The 21,583-nt window shown below is 47.8% G+C and overlaps 1 protein-coding gene across 2 annotated transcripts in view; it reads left to right on the top strand.

Annotated features, from left to right (window-relative positions):
- The window catches only part of ENPEP (glutamyl aminopeptidase), a 297,126-nt gene that overhangs the window by 227,671 nt on the left and 47,872 nt on the right, over nucleotides 1–21,583 (top strand). The window contains exons 15-18 of one of the 2 annotated variants that reach the window (XM_078676092.1): nucleotides 7,342–7,415; nucleotides 7,604–7,705; nucleotides 7,789–7,959; nucleotides 11,307–11,447. In XM_078676092.1, the coding sequence (XP_078532218.1) occupies nucleotides 7,342–7,415; nucleotides 7,604–7,705; nucleotides 7,789–7,959; nucleotides 11,307–11,447 (488 nt within the window). Of the gene's footprint in view, nucleotides 1–7,341; nucleotides 7,416–7,603; nucleotides 7,706–7,788; nucleotides 7,960–11,306; nucleotides 11,472–21,583 lie in introns of both variants that reach the window. The other variant, XM_078676093.1, reaches the window with a different exon arrangement.

Genomic DNA, 21,583 nt, shown 5'->3' with positions numbered 1-21,583 from the left:
TCTGGCTCTGAAATATACAGGTGCATTGGAGCCCTCTGGCTCTTAAAACAACTGGGGCCCTCAGGGGCAGAACACGGGCCCCTCTGGAGCCTCGGGGGCTCGAAACAAATGCTACTAACTGGGGGGAGCGGCCCGCTGTCAAACGGGCCGCCAAAATGCCCTGCAAACATGTGGGCGTAGGTAGGAGCCTCCCGAGGGCTCGAAATACCATGATGACCCCGGGGTCGTGGGAGCCTCTCCGGCTCGAGAAATGACCTTGCCCCCACACTGGGGCATGGAACATAGGACCACGGGCCCCCAGGACCCGCACAGGCCCTTGAACAGAACGTGCCCACCGTTGGAGCCATCTGGCTCTGAGCGGATTAGCGAAACATAGGAGTGGCCCTCTGTCAAGCGGGGCCGCTCAGTTCTGCGCAGGAATCACTCGCGTACTCTTCCCCCGCCCCCACCGGGCAGCTCTACTCACTGGCTGCTCACCGGAGGCGGCGGGGGACGCTGTCTTCGGTGGGCAGTCTGCCGGGCTCTCCTTCGCTCACGGGGGCCTCGGCGGACGTCCTCAGGCAGTGAGCGGGGCTCTCTCACCTCATGGGAGTCCCCCCCTCTCTTCGCGCCCGCCTTCACCCAGTCCCCCATCTCGGGACTGGGACTTCATCTCCTGGCAGCAACCGCGGGGCTCTCCCTAGCGCATGGGAGCCCCGCGCCATAGCTTACGCTGGCTTCGGGCTTAGGTGCAGGCCCCGCCTCCGTCCCGGCGGGCCTGCCTGACTTCCAGTTTTCGCGGAGGGCCGCGGCGGTGATTTTCTTATCGGCAAATGAGGGGTGGGCACCCTCGGTAGGCACAAAGAGGAGGGGAGAATCCCTACGAGGGGGATCCCCTCGGGAAGGGCTGCAGCGCTGCGCTGCTCAGCCCCCAGGCTCTCCCTTTCCCAGGGAGGTTACATCAAAGCGCCTAATCCCCAAAATGAGGCGCAGGAAGGCTGTAATAAGCCTTGGCAACATCCAAAAAGGAGGAAATGGGTCCCAGAAGTCCAGGACATAAAAGGTGGAGCACAGCAGCTCCCAGAAAAGGAAATTCCTCCAGGCATCCAGGGGCTGGGCAGGGCCCAGGGAGGCAAACCTCCCCCTGGGCCCCAGCAGCAGCACGCCCCTGGTTGTTTCAAGTTGGCAAACAAGAACATTTTAGAAGAGGTCATAGCCTTTTTTTATACAGAGAAATCCTTTGTTGTCAAAGGTGCAGGCAAGCGGCGAACCAGATGCAACAGGTTCCTGAGCACTTTGTTTTGCTCAGCCCCTCTGCCTATTCACAGGATGGGTCAGGGACATCAGCCACACCACAGGGGTGGAGCCAGCATTGTGGAGGGGAAAGCCCAGCCCAATTCAGGTCCCAGGTGCACTCCTCCCCGGCCGTCAACATACAGATCTCCCATTCACCACCGGGGCAGACCCATCCTGACTCCCGGAGCCAGGCACACCAGCCAGATCCAGCCAATCACAAGCCAGACAGTCACTGCACAGACAGGCCAACTTCTGGCAGTGACACTTCCACACTAGACACATGAACGCCGCACACATCATCACGCAGCATTCAATCTCACGAGTTCGCACATACCAAACTCAACCTTGCACTCCCCACGCATCAGGAATTACCATGGACACACATTTCCCCCATGCATTCCTATGGGAGGGCAGGCCAACCTTACTACACGCACGCACTTTACCCTGGGACACAGTGGTAAAGTACGCAGAAACCAAAAATCACTAACACCAGGTCACCATTAAAAGCAAAATGTTCAGGGGTGAACCTGCCAGAAGGTCCAACTCCAACATGGGGAATAAAGCCCAATTGGTCTGGGTGGATCAGCCCACTGACCACGTTCACCAGCCTATTGGAGAAAAGCTTGGCCAGAATTTTGGGCTCCGCATTCAATAAAGAAATAGGCCTATAAGAGACACAAGCCGTTTTGGGCTTACCCACCTTATGTATCACCACCACTGACGCAACTCTCTGATCACTGGGCAAGATCCCTTTCTCCCGGGCCTCAACAAACATACCTTTGAGGTAGTGTGCCAGCTTATCTGGTCTGAGCTTATACAGTTCAATTGGGAGCCCATTTGGTCCCAGCGCCTTCCCTGAGTTCAAAGAGCGAATAGCTTGGGCTATTTCATCAGTTGTGAAGGCACTATCAATAAAATTGCGGTCATCACAGGACAGGCAAGGGAGCCGTATTTCCCGAAGCAACAAATGAGAGTCCTCCTCCGGTCGATCTGAGACCGAGTTATAAACAGTTTGAAAGTATGCCGCAAAGCTATCAACAATACTCTGGGGATCTGTAAGCGAAGCTCCCTCCTCTGTAACAAGTTCTGGGACGACACGGTCAGCCCAATCCTTTTTGTCCAACCAAGCAATTAGTTTCCCTGCCTTATCCCCGAGGTCATAAAGCCTGCCCTGCTGCTCCCTGCCAAGAGCCCTGGCACTATCAGTGACCAGTGATTTATAATCATATTGTTTAAGGCTCAAAAGATGCAATTTGGCCTGTGTTACCTCCTGTTCCAGTTCCCCCTCCAAACGACCAATCTCAGTCTCTACATCAACAACCTCTCTATTCCTTTCCCTTTTTGTTCCAGCTATCAGTGACAGAGCCTGACCCCTAATAACCGTTTTGAAGGCTTCCCAAAGAGATATGGAAGAGGACACGGAACTTCATTATCCAAAAAGTAATCATCTAAAGCTTTGATGAGGTCTTTGCGAAGCTTGGGGTTATGAAGATACCAGGGGTTAATGAGGGCCACCCTACCTGCCGTTCCCGATGCGATACAAAGCCGGAACCAAAGCGGGGAATGATCAGAAATAACCCTGGCGAGATGAACAGCTTCAGTGAGGTAAGATGCCTGAGCTGCTGGAACCAAACAGTAGTCCAGGCGGAAGAGGCTACCAAGGGCACCGGAGTGAAATGTGTATTGCTTCTGATCAGGATGAAGCAATCTCCATCCGTCCACTAAACCCAGTGCATCAATAAAGTTGGGTAGCCATCGCATGGCGCGTCCCATATCACGTGGACAATGTCTATCCATAGCTCCAGACATCACTGCGTTGAAGTCACCCCCCAAGATCAACAGCCCAACCGGCAATTCGAGCAGAAGCTTTCCCAAATCAGCAAATGAAGTGGACTGCATACCCGGGGGGACATAGACAGACAAGAGGGTAAGAACCTGCCCTTCCCATCGACCTGTAATGCCAACAAATCTGACTCTATCATCTTCCCACGTGGAATCTATCACCAAAGGGAACGCCTTCCGCGTCAGGATACCCACCCCCCTGGAACCAGACGTGAATCCCGCATGGGCCACCAACCTGTACCCCATTCTGTGCATAGCCTTACATGAATTACTGACTAAATGTGTTTCCTGAAGCAGAACCACATCCAGTGCCTGGCATTTAAGATACTGAAGAACCACACTACGTTTAATTTTGTCCCCCAACCCATTCACATTCCAACTCAAAACCTTCAGTTCCCTACCCCCCATCATCATGGATGAAAAGGAAGCTACAATCCTCTGCCTGCTGCATGCTACTCAAATACAATATGCTGATGCCAACAACAATCCACCCAACTGGTGAAACGAACTTCCCTCCCCAACTCCCCCCCACCCCGCTGCCCTGCCCACTAGGCTTAGAACTGCCCATTGAAAAACGCAGAGTGCCTGTCGCCCATAACATTCAAAAGAAAGAACAGAAAAGTACTTAGGGGGATAGGTCATAAGAGCTCCGGTCAGCACCCATAAAGTCATAATGAAAGGTCTGTTAGAATACAGTTATGCAAAACGTTATACCTCTCGCCCCCCCCATTGAAACAAAGGATACAGCACGTCCCACCCCTCCCCACACCCACACTCCCCCATCCCCCACCCCCCACACAACTAAGGCACACGGCTGGACGTCCATTTAGGAAAGTTGAACCTCCTAGTCACCATCTCCTCCCCCTGATCCGCTCGATCTGGAGGGCCACGAAACTCAAGCCACTCTGACACTGTCCCGGCTGATCAAAAAACCATGCCCTGCCATCCGCCTCAACTCTAAGACGGGCCGGGAACAACATAGAGTACTTCATGCCTCTCTCCCGCAGGTCACGCTTCATTGACAAGAAGGATTTTTGTTGCTTCTGCACTCTTTGTGTGAAGTCGAGAAAGAAGGCGATAGTAGCATTCTCAAATTTAAGGGGAGCACTGGCTCTTGAGCACTGAAGGATAGCATCTCTGTCTTGGTAGTTCAGGGCTCGGGCCAACATGGGCCGCGGGGGAGTGCCCGGTCTAGGACGGCCGCCCGGGACCCTGTGTGCCTGCTCAATAACAAAAAACTTGCTGAGGCCCTTCGGCTGGAGATGCTTGAGTATGAGATCCTCGACAAACAGGTCTGGGGCCTGCCCCTCCGACTTTTCAGGTACACCCAGGATGCGAAGATTGTTGCGACGAAGGCGGCCTTCATCGTCATCCAACTTGAGGTCAAAGGCAACACGCGAGTCACGCAGCTCTCCGACCTCCTTTGGCAACAGGGAGACATCTTCCACGAGACTGGAAGTGGTAAGTTCAACCTGCTTTACCTTTTCGTTTAGCTTCCCCATATCTGCATGGATTAGGTTAATATATATGGCCATTGAATCCATCTTATGTTCCTGCGAGGTTTTAACCCCAGACATTGCGTCCATGACATCCTTAAGAGAGAGCTCAGGTTCATCTCCAGCCAGCGCACCCTTCACCGAGTCCTCCGGCAGCCGTCCTTTTGACATGTCTTTAGTGATTGTGTACCTGTCGAGCTTATTTGATTGAACTGGTTTAGACCCTCTGGTGCCAGTGCCCTTCACCCGCTCCATGCCCAGATGAGTAGAGCGCTATCAGGGAAACTGTAATTCTGGACAAGGGCCCCTCAGAGTCCACAGCAGCACGGATGAACAGCACATCCCAACAATAATATGAACGCCAAGATGCACCTCGAGAAGATCAAACAGCAGAGGAGGAACGGATAAGCAAACGAGCGGGGGATAGAGGAACTCCTCCACCAAGTTGATGAGTGCCCAAGGGAGTAGCGTTCCACAAGTCAATTCCGCCACCACTTCCCCCCTCAAGGCTACAACAAATCCCCAACGATGAAGGCCCCAACCTCTAATAACAGGGCCGCCGCACTTCTGTAACCTCCACCTGCGACAATATCCACAAAACACCAGTGGGGCCCCTCACATCAACGCAGCGTTCAGAGGGCCCAGCACGGAAGGGGTGGGGGGGAATATCCAGTAACACAGCCGCAATTTACTAATAGCGATTCCGGGGCCAGCCGTATGCTCCTCACCTCACAGCGCCCAATAGCGACGTCTTCCGCCATGCAGCGCAGCCTGCACTGTCAATTCAGCAGGCATGGCTAGTTATTCACCAAGGGGGGGAAGGGGGGCCCCCTCCAACCCTCCACCGATACACCCAGAGGCGATCCCGATGTACAGTCCAGTCCCACAGCTCCCCCACCTCAATGCCAGCAGCGTCACTGAATCGCCGCTGGAGAGAAGGAGAAAGGAGAGGGAGGGGGAGGGTCCCGTGCCCACCAATGCCGCCTCCCTGCCGCAAACAAAGGAACACCGGGGGGGGGGGGCAGGAGGGACAACACCCCAGAGGTTAAGTTAATCGAAACTGGGGGGAGATCCACTCTCCTCCCCGGGACTGGCACTTCACTCCAGAAGCGGCGTTCAACCAAGCTGCAGCCCCCGCCGCGCTCCTTTCCGCCGCTACTGCATTTTCCGCTCCGATCATCCACCGCGGAAGTGCAGAGCCGCACAGTCCAGTGGCGGGGTCCCGGATGGTCCGCTCGGATCCTCTTGATGGTGCGGCCCCAGCTTCCTGCCAAACTGGAAGTTACTAGTAGCCAAGTCGGAGCCACAACTACAGGTCCCGGCTTGTGGGCCCACACCTGGCAGAACGAGGTCGGCCGTCACAATGCCTCTGCAGGGGCCGCTGACCGCTCCGGATCGGCGGCCGAGATCTCGCAACACCTCCGGCCCGGGGATGCACTCCAGACAACAGGATGGAGGAGCAGGATTGATTAAGGGCTCACCGAACACGGAGCTCCGAGACTACGCGGCCATCTCGGATCCCGCTTGGCACGTCCCCCACGTGTCTCTATTCTTACATAAGGCATATTGCACATCAAAAAGAGACATAGGATTGACCCAGGTAATATCCACGAGTGACTGCAGGTGCAATGCAGCATAAGCAGAATTCACACACTTAGCCTGGCTATCCCCCCAACATACGCAACTACTGGCAGCAAATTATACACACACTGTCGTCAATCTTTGAACATCAGCTAGAGTGGTTCCTGCAGCTTGCCCTCCTGAGTTATGTGAGGTTAATTCTTCAATGCACCAGGCCCTTTGCTGCACTGACTCTTCTGTTGCCCAAGCACGGCATAGCCATGTCTTGGTATAGATGTCCAATCCCTACAGGGAAGGCATGGATCAGAGCCATGTCAACCTGTAGTAAGAAGCCTGAGACGTAATGCTGTGTTACAACCCATCTTCTCCAGACCCAAGTACTTCCGGGCTCCTTCTAGTTCCAATCTTATGATGATTTTGACCAACCTGAGTCATCACCCAGCACTCCACAGCATGGACACCAGCAGTGAGACCCAAACGATATCCACATGATCTCTGAAGCTGACCTGTAAGGGAGTGATCCTCTACAGGATGCCACCTCGAGACAACCTGAGTTAAGATGGCCAAGCTCACCTCTTCATTGTATACCTTTGTAGATCGTAGGGAAGGGACTATAACGTGTACTAAACTTAGCAACTGTGGTGTATTTGATACATGGGAGATATCCCAGACAGGACAAAGGTACTTGAGAATTGTTCTGTCACATCGGGACAGGCGTTATTGAATTGTTATTGTTAGTGATTTTAATGTTTTCTTATCTTTTACATGATTGTCTTGTGAAAGAAAGAGTCAGTAATTGTCTTTTGTTTTGGGTGAAATGTGCCTGGTTAAAAGTATTGCAGAAGAGAAGTGCAAATTTCTCTGTTAAATTACGATTTGGTAAACAATTAAAAGAAGAAAAAAACAATGTGAAGCACTAAGATGATATCTATTTAAAAAAAAAGAGAGGTACAGTTATTTTTGGGACTTTCACTTTATTGAGTAGGTTGAGGTGTTGGCGCAGGTTAAAGCTACAACCTTGAATATCAGATATATGACTACCAGTACATACAATGGGTGTTTTTTTTTTACCTTGAATGCCAGATAGATGACTACCAGTACATAATAATATGTGAAAACAAACAATAAGACTTGTTTTTATTATTAGGAATATTTACGGAGACAAGTTAAACCTATTGTGGACAAACTTGGTTGGAACGATACTGGAACCCATTTGCAGAGGTTTGTGGTTTTATAAAACAATATAATTTACTTCTTGCAGCTGTTTCTTACCTATATTTTGGAAAGGGCTACATCAAGTGTTGTAAAAAAAATCATGAAATTAAGGGTTGTTTTGGTAGCGAAATATAGAAATTTGTAGAGAATAACACTCAATTTTAATATACTGACTGCATGACTTATTCTTACAGATTACTGCGTGCCTCTGTTCTAAGTCTAGCTTGCAAAATGGAAGATACAGAGGCTCTGGGTAATGCAACGGCCTATTTCAAGGAATGGTTAAGTGGACAAAGGTATCTACTAATTAAATTTACTAGAAGAAATTCATGTTTTAGAAAAGTTGAGCTGTGTAAAATGAGTGTATTTTCTCTTTCAGCATTCCAGTCAATCTGAGGCTCCTGGTTTACCGCTATGCAATGAAAAACTCTGGAAATGAGACATCGTGGAACTACATGTTTCAGGAGTACCAAACCACCACCCTCGCTCAAGAAAAAGATAAGTTAATGTATGGCCTGGCGTCTGTCAACAGCATCCCTCTTTTGGACAGGTAAGCTATTCATTTGCTTAATGCACTAAGGCCCTATTTTACAGCATGTTGTCCCAGGTGCAAATTATGTACTCGGTAAATACCGTTAGCATGAGGTTGAGTATTTATCGGATGTGAACTTTGTTCAACATTCCAAATCATGCACTCCTCAATGGAGAAAAGTATGATAATAATTCATGTTATTTCCCGATCTGAGCCTCCCAAAAACATAACGGGAGCCATTTTCTCACCCAATTTGCCTCAGATTTCACCTGGTAGAAAACCTGGGCAGGCTAAAATCTACATTTTGCGTAATTTGTGCAAGGAGTTTTATCCCGATTCATACAAAAAATTGGTGCGCACATTAAAATCAAAGGGTCAAAATTGTTCTGTAACATTTTCTCACCTATCCCTAATGGGTTTTGGGAAATAGGATTACAAAAATACAATCTTTATTATTTCAGGGATAGGATAGGCATCCCTACAATTATATACCAGGGCAAAACAAGAATGGTGGGTACTGCTGGCTGTTAGTCTAAGTATAGTCTTTGGTGAACTGATGCCGCCTTTACACAATATTAGTGTTCACAAGCTCCTCCTAACATATTGTATCCCAGAAATATGTTAAAAATACAATCTAAAGAAATGTAATGGCATTTATAGGTTTAGATCAACTAAACCTTCACCAAGAGCATAAAAGTCTAAGGGCCATATGTATCAAGCCTTTTGTGAATCCCAAAGGCCGAAATTCGCAGAATTTCGGCCTTTGCGAATCGCAAACGGCCTTTTTGCATGTTTTGGTATGTATGTAACATTCGCAAAATAAGGAATAGCAAAGATTTGCGATTCCTTATTTTGCCATAGCATTTAAGGAATCGCAATCTAGCGATTCCTTAAATGCTATGTATGTAGCATTTTTGGGTTGCGAATTATGGTTAAGAATTCGCAAATTACCACCGACTTGTAGTTGATGGTAACTTGCGAATTCTTCAAAAAATGCACAATTTGGCATTTTTTAAGGTGGCATGTGATGCACACACATGCCCATAGGGCATGTATGTGCGCCATATGCACACACATGTACATTTCAGGGGTGCAGGAGGGTGTCTTTGAGACACCCCTGCACCCTTGAAATAATTCTCAAATTGCGATTAGCAAATTGCGAATTCGCAATTTGAGAATTATTTCGCAATCATTCCTATGGGCCTCCTGGCCCATAGGAATGCATTGGAAATTATTCCTTAATTGCGAATTCGCAAAATACGAATTCGCAAATAAGGAAGATTAAGGAATCGCTTATAAAAAGTGATTTTCTTCATACATACCATTTTGCGATTCCTAAATAGCGATTCCTTAAAAATCGCTATTTAGGAATCGCAAAAGGGTTTGTTGATACATATGGCCCTTAGTCCTTTTCTGCAGTGAGAACCTCCATGATGTCTTGCACAAATAATTTATGGCCTGATTTTGTTTTCGGCGGACGGGTTAATCTGTGACAATGGTGAGGGATATCCCGTCTGTCGAAATATAAATTCCATAATATCCTATGGAATTTATATTTGGGCGGACGGGATATCCATCACCGCTGTTACGGAGTAACCCATCAGCTTAAATGTAAATCAGGCTCTTGATATTTCGTACAGAATCTTTAATGAGACAAACTGTATACTTGAAGATTAATTTCATTGCTAAACTGCAACCAAATGCAATTGTGGATCCTTTTTTATAATTGTTTATTAAGACTATTGATGGCATTCATTCTTGGGTACTTAATTTTCCAAAAATCATATCATGTCAGTTTAAAATGCTTTCACTTTTAGCCTGTACCATAATATTATAGATTTTATTGTGTATTACAGAAATTTCCGTATGGTTTTTGTAATGCTCTTCAGTACTGATTTTTTGGGGGATTATAGTAATCAATGTTTATGACGCTGATGCCGCCACCTATGTCTGTGAGTTTATGTGCAATTTTCAAATTGGCCTGTGGCCTCCGAAATGCTTGGCTTCCAGTCTTCTTGATATGTGCCTCTCGTTTGATCAAGGATAATACCTTCAAGATAAGTAATTAAAAAGTAAAGATTTTCGCTGGTCCAAAATTACTGGAAGCCTTGAATAGCTAATTTGGGCAAAGCCTAGCAGCATTCTTTGCTTCCTGTCTAGTATTTATGTTGGTAAAGAAGCTCGGTCTTATTTTCTGAAAATATTTTAATTGTTCAATGTTAAGTTAAAAATGTTATTGTAATCTGTACTATGAAATATGGACAGCTCAGGTTATCCATTTCCACCTTTAGACTTTTTTTTTTTTTTTATAAAATCAGGTTTAGACTTTTGATGTTTCTGAACATCATTCCCAGATATGTGCTCAACTTTAATTCCATTTGAAGAATCGATGAGAGTTAATAATTTTGCACTTGATGAAATTGTGAAATTATTAGATTTTGGTGGATGTTCCCCTGATAGAATACTTCTGCAAAAAGTAACTTTACAATTTGTTTAGAGCAAAGTCAATGACACATGGAGATTTGTAAAATAAAGATACCAGTGGTAACAGCCCTTAAGTCCATTTTCCTTATTTTTTTGTAATCAATGTTTGGGAAATATTCCACAAATGTCATCCAAATCGAAAATGTCTTTACCAAATTTTATGAAGTGTGCAGAAACGATGTGCCACAATTTCACAGAACCCATATTTTCTATTTAGGTTTCATAATATGAATAGCTGAGATAATTTATATCAAGCTTATCTGTAATTAAATGTCTCTTTCTGCTTAAATAATGTTCGTTATTATTAGTCTGTTCAATGGCAAAGATTGCTTTTGAGAAGCCAGTTAAATGCACCACATATAACTATTGTTGCGAGTCTTAGAACAGCCAGATTTTGTGGCTCTTTTGAAAACTGAGAAAGTTGGTCTAAAGTTGGGTTGAAATAATCATATAAACTAACACAAGATACATACCGAGCCCTGATTCAATCATATTGAATTGGTATTAAGTACAGAATAATGTCCTTCATTAAAAATGAATAGGCCAATGTAAGGTGATGTGTATGGCCCTTTACTGGCATTTCAGGAGATAAGGCAGCAATCTGTATACTCACTAGTCCACAAGGTAGTTTATTCCAGGGATTAATGAGACGTAGTTTATAACAAAAGTTAAAATGTGAAGCTCAAGTTGTAATACTATTACAAATAATAGACTGTAAAAGCAGGTGAAATTAGTTTTGTATGCCATTTACAATAAGCGTATTTACAAATTATTCTTGGGCATATGTATGACTACCTTTGAAAAAAATATAATTTGAAATCAAAGAACAAGAAGAACACAACCATACATTTTCTCTACATTTTGCTTATTTTTTCTCCTAGGTATTTGAACTACCTTTACAACACAAGTCTTATCAAAAGCCAAGATCTGTTCACTGTCCTAGGGTACATATCACAGAACAAATATGGGAAAATCATGGCATGGGACTGGGTGCGACTTAACTGGGACTTCCTAGTGAGCAGGTATGTTACAATTGCCATATATCAGTATTTGTAATTTCTCTGTCCTCATGAAAATGTTATGCCACTATATAGAATTATACTAAATACATGCACTTGTCTGATACCTGTGCATTACAAGCTACAGAGAGGTCCTTAACATCACAGAATGTAAGTCCGCTGACCACTTGTGTATTACAGAGCAGTATGTCTGATTAAATATACAAAATGGATGTTTCTAGAGCTCCATCTCTCCTTCGACTGGAAATGCCAGACCATAAAAGGATAATGAACACATGTGTAAACTCTTTCATACATAGTTCACTATTATGTTGGAGAAGAAAGGCAAAGAGAGCTAAGTAAAAAAGTAAAATATCGTGAAGTCAGAGGGATATATGTTGCTAGTGAATTGTGATGTCAGAGTAGTACTATTAATTTATAATTGTACATTTTAGAGATCATAATAGTGAACTGTCAGAGTACTGGTAGGAGATATTTTCGAGGCTCACTTCATGGGCCACTGAATCTGAAATCTGAAAATTAACATTAACTGTACCTGGAATTGAACCTGTGTTCTACAGGCCTCTGACCAGTACATTGCCCACGTCAATCTAGAGTCATTGTCCTGCCACAGATGAACTACCTTAGATATGTTCACCAGTGCTTTTACTCAGGGTCTGAAAATAAACTGAGCTTTTTTTTTGTTTAAATTGCCATGTACGCCACCTAGAAAACAATTCACATGGGAACAGAGGAGGCAGATGCTATATTTTTCAATTTACATTCGATTTTTGGATTTCTCTTTTAGAAAGTAGTTATAAAGTGACGGATGTCAACAGCGATTGAGTTTTAGAACTAACATTAGATTCACACTTAGCTAAAAATGTATCTGCAGAATCTTTTGGAGGTGAGAGGTGTTCCTTTAGAAGCAAATAGTGACTTTGCATATTCTTCCATGCTAGGCACTGTAGATAGTCACATTAGTACATCCGATCACCTGAGGAGTACTAGAGCTACGAGCAGAGCAACAGTTTCAAAATTGTGACCTGTTTGAAATATATTTAATTGATTACAGTACTTATTTCATGTTTGCAGCAGGAACATCAATCAATCTGTATCAATCAGTGTTAGAAATGGGGTTTCTGGTCGGCTAGGGTATGCACCTAAGCCAGGCAGAACCACCACTCTAGTCAGGGCAAGGGAGTTACACATTAAAGATAACGCCTGCTCACCCCCTTGATAGCTTGGCAGAGCAGTCAGCCATATCCCAGGGGCAATGTGTAAAGCATTTCCTCAACACACACTCACCAGCGACACACTAGGCACACCACAAAAAGAAACTCCACACAAGGTTATATAAAAATATCCTTTGTATTATTCTTTAAACACATTAGACCACAATCACATAAATCATTGTGCCGCTAGGCCCATGTCATGCATTCACACAGAATCACATAAATCACTTGGCCATTCAGGCCATTGTCATAACAACCCCAGCAGTGCACTTCACTGCACTACAGTAAATACCTGTAGAGTGCACACATCATAGCAAAATCATCATTGATATTGTACATACCACCATCATATAAATCACTGTACCCATGGTACAAAACCGTGGCAGGGTAACACTGCATACACATTCACATCAGGGCATACACTGCAAAATATGGCACAGGAATCATAAGCAGGGTAGGAAATATGAGGATCACCAGCACATCCCTTACCAGGGGTTACCACAACACTAAGAGCGGCACTTGTGCTCCTACAACACTTTACGTAGTAACTGTCTCTTCCCTCGTAGGTTCCTGGGCTACCTGCCAGCCTACAGTGGGGAATACGGTACTTTTAGATTCCTGACAGAGTGCAGGGTCCCCTGCCCTTCTATCAGGGACAATATGGCACTTGCTCGGAAAGTTCCTTATTCCCCAAACGGAAACCTCCGTTGAGGATTCCTCTGTGATGGGCATCCAAAAAGAGAAATGCCCCCAAGGTATGTGTACCCCATGGGGTGTGGTTTGCAGCTGTAGCAGGTGAGGTAGACCTCTCTTGGTAGCTCCTGACTGCCCGCTCCTGAATAACCAAAGGCAGCTACCTACATGGAGGGTCAGTCCTCCTCTGGCTGACCGGGTGTCCGTACCGAGGGCAAAGTAAAATGTTGCCGCCAATGACGGTGGGGAGATCTCCCTGGGTCCCCTGCAGCAGTATGCCAACAAATGCAGCTGCACATGAACGTGCATTGCAGTTGCTTCCCCCATAGCCTTCCTGCAGTCACCGTGGACTTCACTTCCCCCACACAGGGAATGAGCCTTGGACTCCCCTTCACCTCCCGGCAGCTCAGTCACTGCTACTGCAAAGTGGTCCCACCACCTTTGCTGGAATGGCTTTACTTCCTGCCGTGCAGCTTCAACCGGTATTGCGGCTCCGCCCTCCACAGGCGGGGTTAGACTTCCCTCTCTCCCAACAAGGGAGGCACGGGGTCCTGTGTTTAGCTTAAAGCACCGTGCCCGATGTTGACTGCCTTGCAGGGAGGCATGGCGGCCCGCTCACAAACAGCCCTGAATACCGCAGGTCTCCAGACAGCACCCATGCCCCAATAAAGCACCCATCAGGCACTGGAGGACAAGGAGGAGCTCTCAACAGGCTCTGGGAGGTGAAACAGGGTTCCCCACCTACTCTCTCCTTGGAAGTGCTCTCCACGAGCTGTATGTGGGGGGCATGCAACTTAGTCCGATGAGAAAACTAGGGCAGAGAACAGGGCACAGGCAGGCCCGCACGCAGGGTCACTTAGCTGAATGGCAGTTCCTTCAGCCACCCAGCAAGCAGCAGGTAGTCCCAAATAGGGGTTCCTCCTGGCACACAGCAGTCCTCTGGTTACAAGTCCCATGCTGTGACTTCAGTTTTTCATGGGGTCACAGCCCCTGTTCTGGGGGCACATCAGACACATTGTAGAAGTGCACAACACCCCAAGTTCACCTTGTAAGCATTGGCCCCAGACACACCACAGGGGTGGAGACAGCACTGTAGAAGGCAGGCACAGCCCTATTCAGGTGAATGTGCAACTCCTACCACCATTCAAAATGCAGACCAGGCCTATTCAGGTGCAAGGGAAACTCAGCCTGCTACTGTAAATTCAGCCAAGGTCTATTCAGCCTAGCACTGAGTCACCCAGGCAGGGCAGGACACACCTCAACCCTCCCAGGGACTGGCTGGAGTGAATGCACAGCCCCTGTCTCCTGTCAGTCAAAACCAGACAGTCAATACATACCCAGGCAGGGCACAAAGACAGATAATGACACAGAAATGCCCACTTCTAAAAGTGGAATTTATAAAATAGTAATAATAAATCTGCTTTCAACAGTAAGCCGGATTTATCACTATTATTCCAAACATACCAAACATGGTCACACTAGCCCTCTCAGATCAAAAATTACCACTGTAGCACATATCAGGGAATCCCCGATGCAACCCCCTGAGAGGGCACCCTCACTGCAGTGAGAAACCAAATAGGCTGTTTGTCACTACCAGTACATCCTGCACAGTTAAGGCACATGTCATACCTTCTACCTAGACAGCACCCTGTTCATAGGGATAGCTAGGGCCAACCTTAGAGTGACATATATGTAGTAAAAGGGGAGTTGCAGATGTGGCAACCATTTTTCACACCACTGCAGCCATGAATTGGGTGCACAGGTCCTGCAGTGGCAGAGGCCTGAGACAGGTTTGAAAGGCTACTTCGGTAGGTGGAGCAAGTAGCGCTGCAAGCCCACTAGTGAGCTAAATAACGGTGATGGAGCAAGCCCTGATCTTTGGACTGGGTAAGAGTGGTCTGCTTAATTCAGACACTCTGTTCATCACCACCCCCTTTTCTGAATCGTTTTTGGCCACTATAGGTGTGGCAGGGTATACTCAGACATGAGTCCCTTGCTCACTGCTCCATCAGGATTCAAGCAAGCCGGGCAGACGACGCCTGAAATGGCAGAAACCGGTCCCCGGAAGCTTGTCTCCTTTCTGGTGAAGAATTGGCTTGGTAGTTTGGTCTGCCCTGTTCCCATGATGCACTGGGCCAGGGACAGACTAATTTGCATATAGCCAGGTTCTGAGCTGGGATGGGGCAGTGAGCTAAATAACGGTGATGGATCAAGCCCTGATCTTTGGACTGGGTAAGAGTGGTCTGCTTAATTCAGACACTCTGTTCATCACCACCCCCTTTTCTGAATCGTTTTTGGCCACTATAGGTGTGGCAGGGTTTACTCAGAGATGGGTCCCTTGCTCACTGCTCCATCAGGATTCAAGCAAGCCGGGCCGACGACGCCTGAAATGGCAGAAACCGGTCCCCGGAAGCTTGTCTCCTTTCTGGTGAAGAATTGGCTTGGTAGTTTGGTCTGCCCTGTTCCCATGATGCACTGGGCCAGGGACAGACTAATTTGCATATAGCCAGGTTCTGAGCTGGGATGGGGCAGTGAGCTAAATAACGGTGATGGATCAAGCCCTGATCTTTGGACTGGGTAAGAGTGGTCTGCTTAATTCAGACACTCTGTTCATCACCACCCCCTTTTCTGAATCGTTTTTGGCCACTATAGGTGTGGCAGGGTATACTCAGACATGAGTCCCTTGCTCACTGCTCCATCAGGATTCAAGCAAGCCGGGCCGACGACGCCTGAAATGGCAGAAACCGGTCCCCGGAAGCTTGTCTCCTTTCTGGTGAAGAATTGGCTTGGTAGTTTGGTCTGCCCTGTTCCCATGATGCACTGGGCCAGGGACAGACTAATTTGCATATAGCCAGGTTCTGAGCTGGGATGGGGCAGTGAGCTAAATAACGGTGATGGATCAAGCCCTGATCTTTGGACAGGGTAAGAGTGGTCTGCTTAATTCAGACACTCTGTTCATCACCACCCCCTTTTCTGAATCATTTTTGGCCACTATAGGTGTGGCAGGGTATACTCAGACATGAGTCCCTTGCTCACTGCTCCATCAGGATTCAAGCAAGCCGGGCCGACGACGCCTGAAATGGCAGAAACCGGTCCCCGGAAGCTTGTCTCCTTTCTGGTGAAGAATTGGCTTGGTAGTTTGGTCTGCCCTGTTCCCATGATGCACTGGGCCAGGGACAGACTAATTTGCATATAGCCAGGTTCTGAGCTGGGATGGGGCAGTGAGCTAAATAACGGTGATGGATCAAGCCCTGATCTTTGGACTGGGTAAGAGTGGTGTGCTTAATTCAGACACTCTGTTCATCACCACCCCCTTTTCTGAATCGTTTTTGGCCACTATAGGTGTGGCAGGGTATACTCAGACATGAGTCCCTTGCTCACTGCTCCATCAGGATTCAAGCAAGCCGGGCCGACGACGCCTGAAATGGCAGAAACCGGTCCCCGGAAGCTTGTCTCCTTTCTGGTGAAGAATTGGCTTGGTAGTTTGGTCTGCCCTGTTCCCATGATGCACTGGGCCAGGGACAGACTAATTTGCATATAGCCAGGTTCTGAGCTGGGATGGGGCAGTGAGCTAAATAACGGTGATGGATCAAGCCCTGATCTTTGGACTGGGTAAGAGTGGTCTGCTTAATTCAGACACTCTGTTCATCACCACCCCCTTTTCTGAATCGCAAGCCCACTAGTAGCATCTAATTTACATGCCCTGGGTATGTGGGATACCGAGATTTACAGGAAAATTCAATATGCCAAACAGGTTTAGACCAAGCTTGCCAAGTTTTACAAGAGAGAGTCCATGCTCTTTAGCACTGATCAGCAGTGGTAAAGTGCCCAGAGTCTTAAAAAACCAACAAAAGGTCAGAGAAAATACAGAAGGAAGGCAAAAAGTTTTGGGATGACCTTTCAAAAAGAGCCAAGTCCAACAATCAGCAATCTAAAAAAGCGTGACTACACACCTGTGAGCATCTCAAGCTGCTGAGTGGGAAGGGGGGAGGATGGGGGGTCTGTAGTTCAGTCGAAGAGCCAGGTCTTGAAGTTATTCCTGAATTGTGGCAGCGATGGTGATTACCTGAGGTCCAGAGTCCGGGAGTTCCAGGTCATAAGTCACTAGAAACTCAGTTAATTACAAGCTTTTCACTTCCTGTGTCTGTTGTCAATTGAACATTCATATCAAGCATCCAGGAGGATGGCAAAATGTTTGGGGAGGGAGGAGTACTTGGCCGCTCACCATCAGCATTTTTCCTCACCGAAGCCAGAGCACTTAAAGAATATTCTTGAGATAGTACTTATGGGTAGGAATGCGACTAGGTCTATTTGGTGCATAACTTTTCATCATAGTCTTTATTTATTATTTGCATTAATCATCTTTAAAATATACATCAGTAAAATACACACTAATTAAAAAGAGAGAGTCATTAAACTAACATCCCCTGGTATCATAAGATTATTCATGAAGCACTTAACTCTTTAACATGATCTGCACACACAATAATTATAAAAGCCTGTCCACACACTGATATATAATGGATCCTTTTAGGTATACATTTCAGAGGGGGGCATGGCCTAGCCAAATGGCCAACAGGACGTGAGCCTCCTTAGCTCGTCCGTCCAACTGAATATCCTGCATTTCTCTTTGATGCCCCACTATAATCCCGACTTCTGCTTGAGAGAAGACATATGGAGCCCCCCTGGGTCTAACGGATCGGTCCTGGGCGGTCTGTGGCCCGGCGCCACGCACAGCGTGAAAGTGCGTAGTGTCGCGCGGGCCTACACGGGATGACCCGCTGCATCCGGAAGCTTTGCTGAGGTGGTCTGGCATCGGTGGAGCGCGAGCACTGCTGGATGATCCCCCTTCTTGTGTGCCCTGACTGTTTGGCTGCCGCCAGCTGTGATTGACGGCCTCGGGGTCCTGGCCGTGAAGCGCAGCGCACTCTGCCCAGAGTGCATGGTCTGCCTGAGAGCTTGATGGCAGAGCGGCCTCATCTTGACCCCGGCTGAGCGAGAGAAGTGCTCCTGTGGTGCACTGCCTGTTATCCATTCTCTCCAATTTATTGGAGGTGAATGAACGTCTTCACCCCTCTCAAACGGGCTTTAGAACCCACAAGGCACAGAGACAGCCTTGTTAGCTATGGTCGAAGAAGCTAGGAAAATTTTAGACAGTGGCGGGTACGCAGATATCATATTACTCGACCTCAGTGCGGCCTTTGACACTGTTAATCATCAACTTCTGATTACAAGACTTAGAGAGATTCGGGTGACAGAAATTTTACTCAAATGGCTTGAGTCTTTCCTGGTAGACAGGACTTTCAGGTCTTTGAGGGTAATGTTAGCTCAGAAAGAATGCCATTACGATGTGGGGTGCTGCAAGGCTCCTCCCTGAGCCCCACTCTATTTAATGTCTATCTGCGCCCGCTGGCCGAGGTGGTTAAACCTTTTGGGGCTAACATCATCTCCTATGCTGATGATACTCAGCTGATTGTATCCCTCAACAGTCTGGACAATGCTAAGAGCAATTTGCCCATCAGTCTGGAAGGGATCTCCGCATGGATGGATGACTCCTTCCTCAAGCTGAACGCAGCCAAAACCGAGCTGATGCTCTTGGGTAAAACAACTAATATAGACATCAACGCCCTCTGGCCGAAATGTTTAGGGGTGATGCCTACCCCCATGACTCAAATAAAAAGTCTGGGGTGTGGCTGGATCACAGCCTGAACTTTAAGGAACAGGCATGCAGAGTGGCAGGTACCTGTTAAGGCATTTTAAAAATGATCAGGAAGGTTCTTCCACTTTTGCCGTTTTCTGCCAGGAAGCTTTTGGTGCAAGCCTTGATTTTCTCGAGGCTAGATTATGCCAATGTGCTATACATAGGGTCTCCAGCCGCAACCATTAAGAAATTGCAAACGGTTCAAAACTGTGCGGCATGACTGCTGATGCAGGTTCATAAGCAGGAACCAGCTAAACCTTACATTATATCCCTGCATTGGCTTCCAGTGGCTGGGAGAATTCAGTTTAAGGCTTTGTGTATTGCCCATAAGGCACTCTCAGCTAAGGCCCCTCCATTTCTTCAGTCCATTATCTCCCCTTACCTCCCTAAAAGATCTTTGCGCACTGAGAAAACACATCTAGCAATAGTTTCTAGAGTATACCGAGTTTGGAGTGGGGGACGTCTTTATTCCCTCATCTCGGCCAAATGCTGGAATCAGCTCCCAGATCATATCCGACTCAAGGTCAATCATCTCTCCTTTTGCAAACAGCTGAAGACTCTGCTGTTTTCTGGAACTCTCTTATCGTTTGATTGTGTGATGGCTTTGTCTCTAGCGCTGGGAGACCTTTGGTAGCCATGCGCTTTACAAATGACAATTCATTCATTCATTCATTCATCAGGGAGCAGACAGCGGGTATGCGAGGTGTGGCGGCCTGGGCGCCTGGCTTGTGCTGGTGAGTGGGCCTAGGGCGGCCGCGGCTCCCCCCAGTCAGGACCTGGAGGGGGCAAGGTCCGCTTTGGGCCTGGTCGGAGTCCCTGGAAGCTGTGCCTGCGCTTGGTTACCCCCCCAACCCCGGAGCTGCAAGACTTGTGCTGGGGCCTGCTGGCCCACGGGGTGGTGCGTGTGTGGGGGAGTCATTGTCCATCGGGCCCCCTCCCTCCCCCTTCTTGTGCTCAAAGGCCTGAATACTACTGAACTGTGGGGGCTGAAGACATCTACACTGTCATGCTGGCTCGGCTGCAGTGCCCCTAGTAAGCGTATGGGGCTTGCGAAAAATTACCAGCACTTAATTGAGGACCTAAAGAGGGGGGCACGACAGGGAGCAGCCTGAGAGCTGCATTTGACCGTACATTATTTTACCCAACCCACGCTCACTGCCTATGTGGATTGCAGTGCCCTAGTTCTGGCCTGCTGATCTGAGCTGCTACATGTGTGGACTTGCTAGGGCAGGTTTGCAACTGGGCTTGGTTTGCTGTGCTGTCACAGAGGGGCAGTGTATGCCATTTATCTGGATTGAGGACACTGTGCATGGAGGGAGTTCCCTGTGTGTGTTATTATATCTGCTGGCCTAGATTCATTAGTGGACCCTCGCTAAGGAGACTCCTCTGGTGTGTGCATTGCGTCGGCGGGTGTGCCATGTATATGCGCCGGGGGTCACAATGGGCAAAGACAAGCCCCAGAAGACGACTGAGCCAATTACCATCACGCAGTATACTATGCCAAGGCAGCTGGAGGACAGAATAGATACTGTTTTTGTGGATGTGAACCTACTATGCGTGGACCTCCGGAAGATAGCTGATAAAGTCACGAGTGCTGAGGGGCATATAGCAGAACTGAAAGGAGAGGTTGTTACCCTCAAGCAGCAGGTGGCACAGATAACTCAGATAACTGTGGTTACGAGGGCCCTGGAGAGGCGTGCTGAGGAGGCGGAGGGGAGGGCGAGATGCAGCAATATTCGAGTGCTGGTCATCCCGGAAAGGGCGGAGCTGGGGGAGGAAGAACAGTTCCTGGATCGCTGGAGTCGTATAGGGCTCTCGACCCTCTTCCACTCCTGGGGGCGCAGCCTCGAGCTATCATAGCTACAATTCTCACCTATCGGGATAGAGACTGCATTCTGAGGGCGGCAAGGGAACACCAGAACCTCCAGTATGAAAACAATAAAGTGACTATATTACCGGATTACACTAAGCAAGTTCAGGACCTTCGGAAATCCTTCCTCGCAGTGAAGCGTAAGCTGTGAGACCTAAACATGCAATATATGCTCCAGTATCCTGCCAAGTTGAAGGTGATTTCGGGGGGTAAGGCGCAATTCTTTGACTCCCCGGAAGATGTTTGGGAGTGGCTGGAGATTCGTGGAGATGGATTTCCACCTGGAGAAGCAAGGGGCCAGAAGCGATGATGGGAGACACGACCAGACGGGGGCCGGCGACGGCAGCAGCGTCGAACGGAATCACAGAATGCTCCGGAGGTGTCGCAGCGGATGAGAACGGTGGGTAAGGATGGAATGCTGCAGTCTAATCCCCTTGTGGAGAGTGCTGCGTAGGTCGACTTGCTGGGAGCTGAACCAGATAGGCAAGACCAGACTCTGCCACTAACAATAGACGTTGTGTCCTGAGACTTTGTTGGAGGATCTTCCGGGGGTTGTCAATGAAAGTTATTAATCAATGACTACTGGCTTACTGCACTGTTTGCTGATTTAGGACTACTACACAGGAGTGCAGTAATGCTGTATGGTGTTGTTTGTTGCTCT

The sequence above is a fragment of the Lissotriton helveticus genome, chromosome 2_1, assembly GCF_964261635.1.
Source record: "Lissotriton helveticus chromosome 2_1, aLisHel1.1, whole genome shotgun sequence".
Classification (NCBI taxonomy): domain Eukaryota; kingdom Metazoa; phylum Chordata; class Amphibia; order Caudata; family Salamandridae; genus Lissotriton; species Lissotriton helveticus.
The sequence above is the reverse complement of the archived record's forward strand: the minus strand, read 5'-3'. Positions and strand labels throughout refer to the sequence as shown.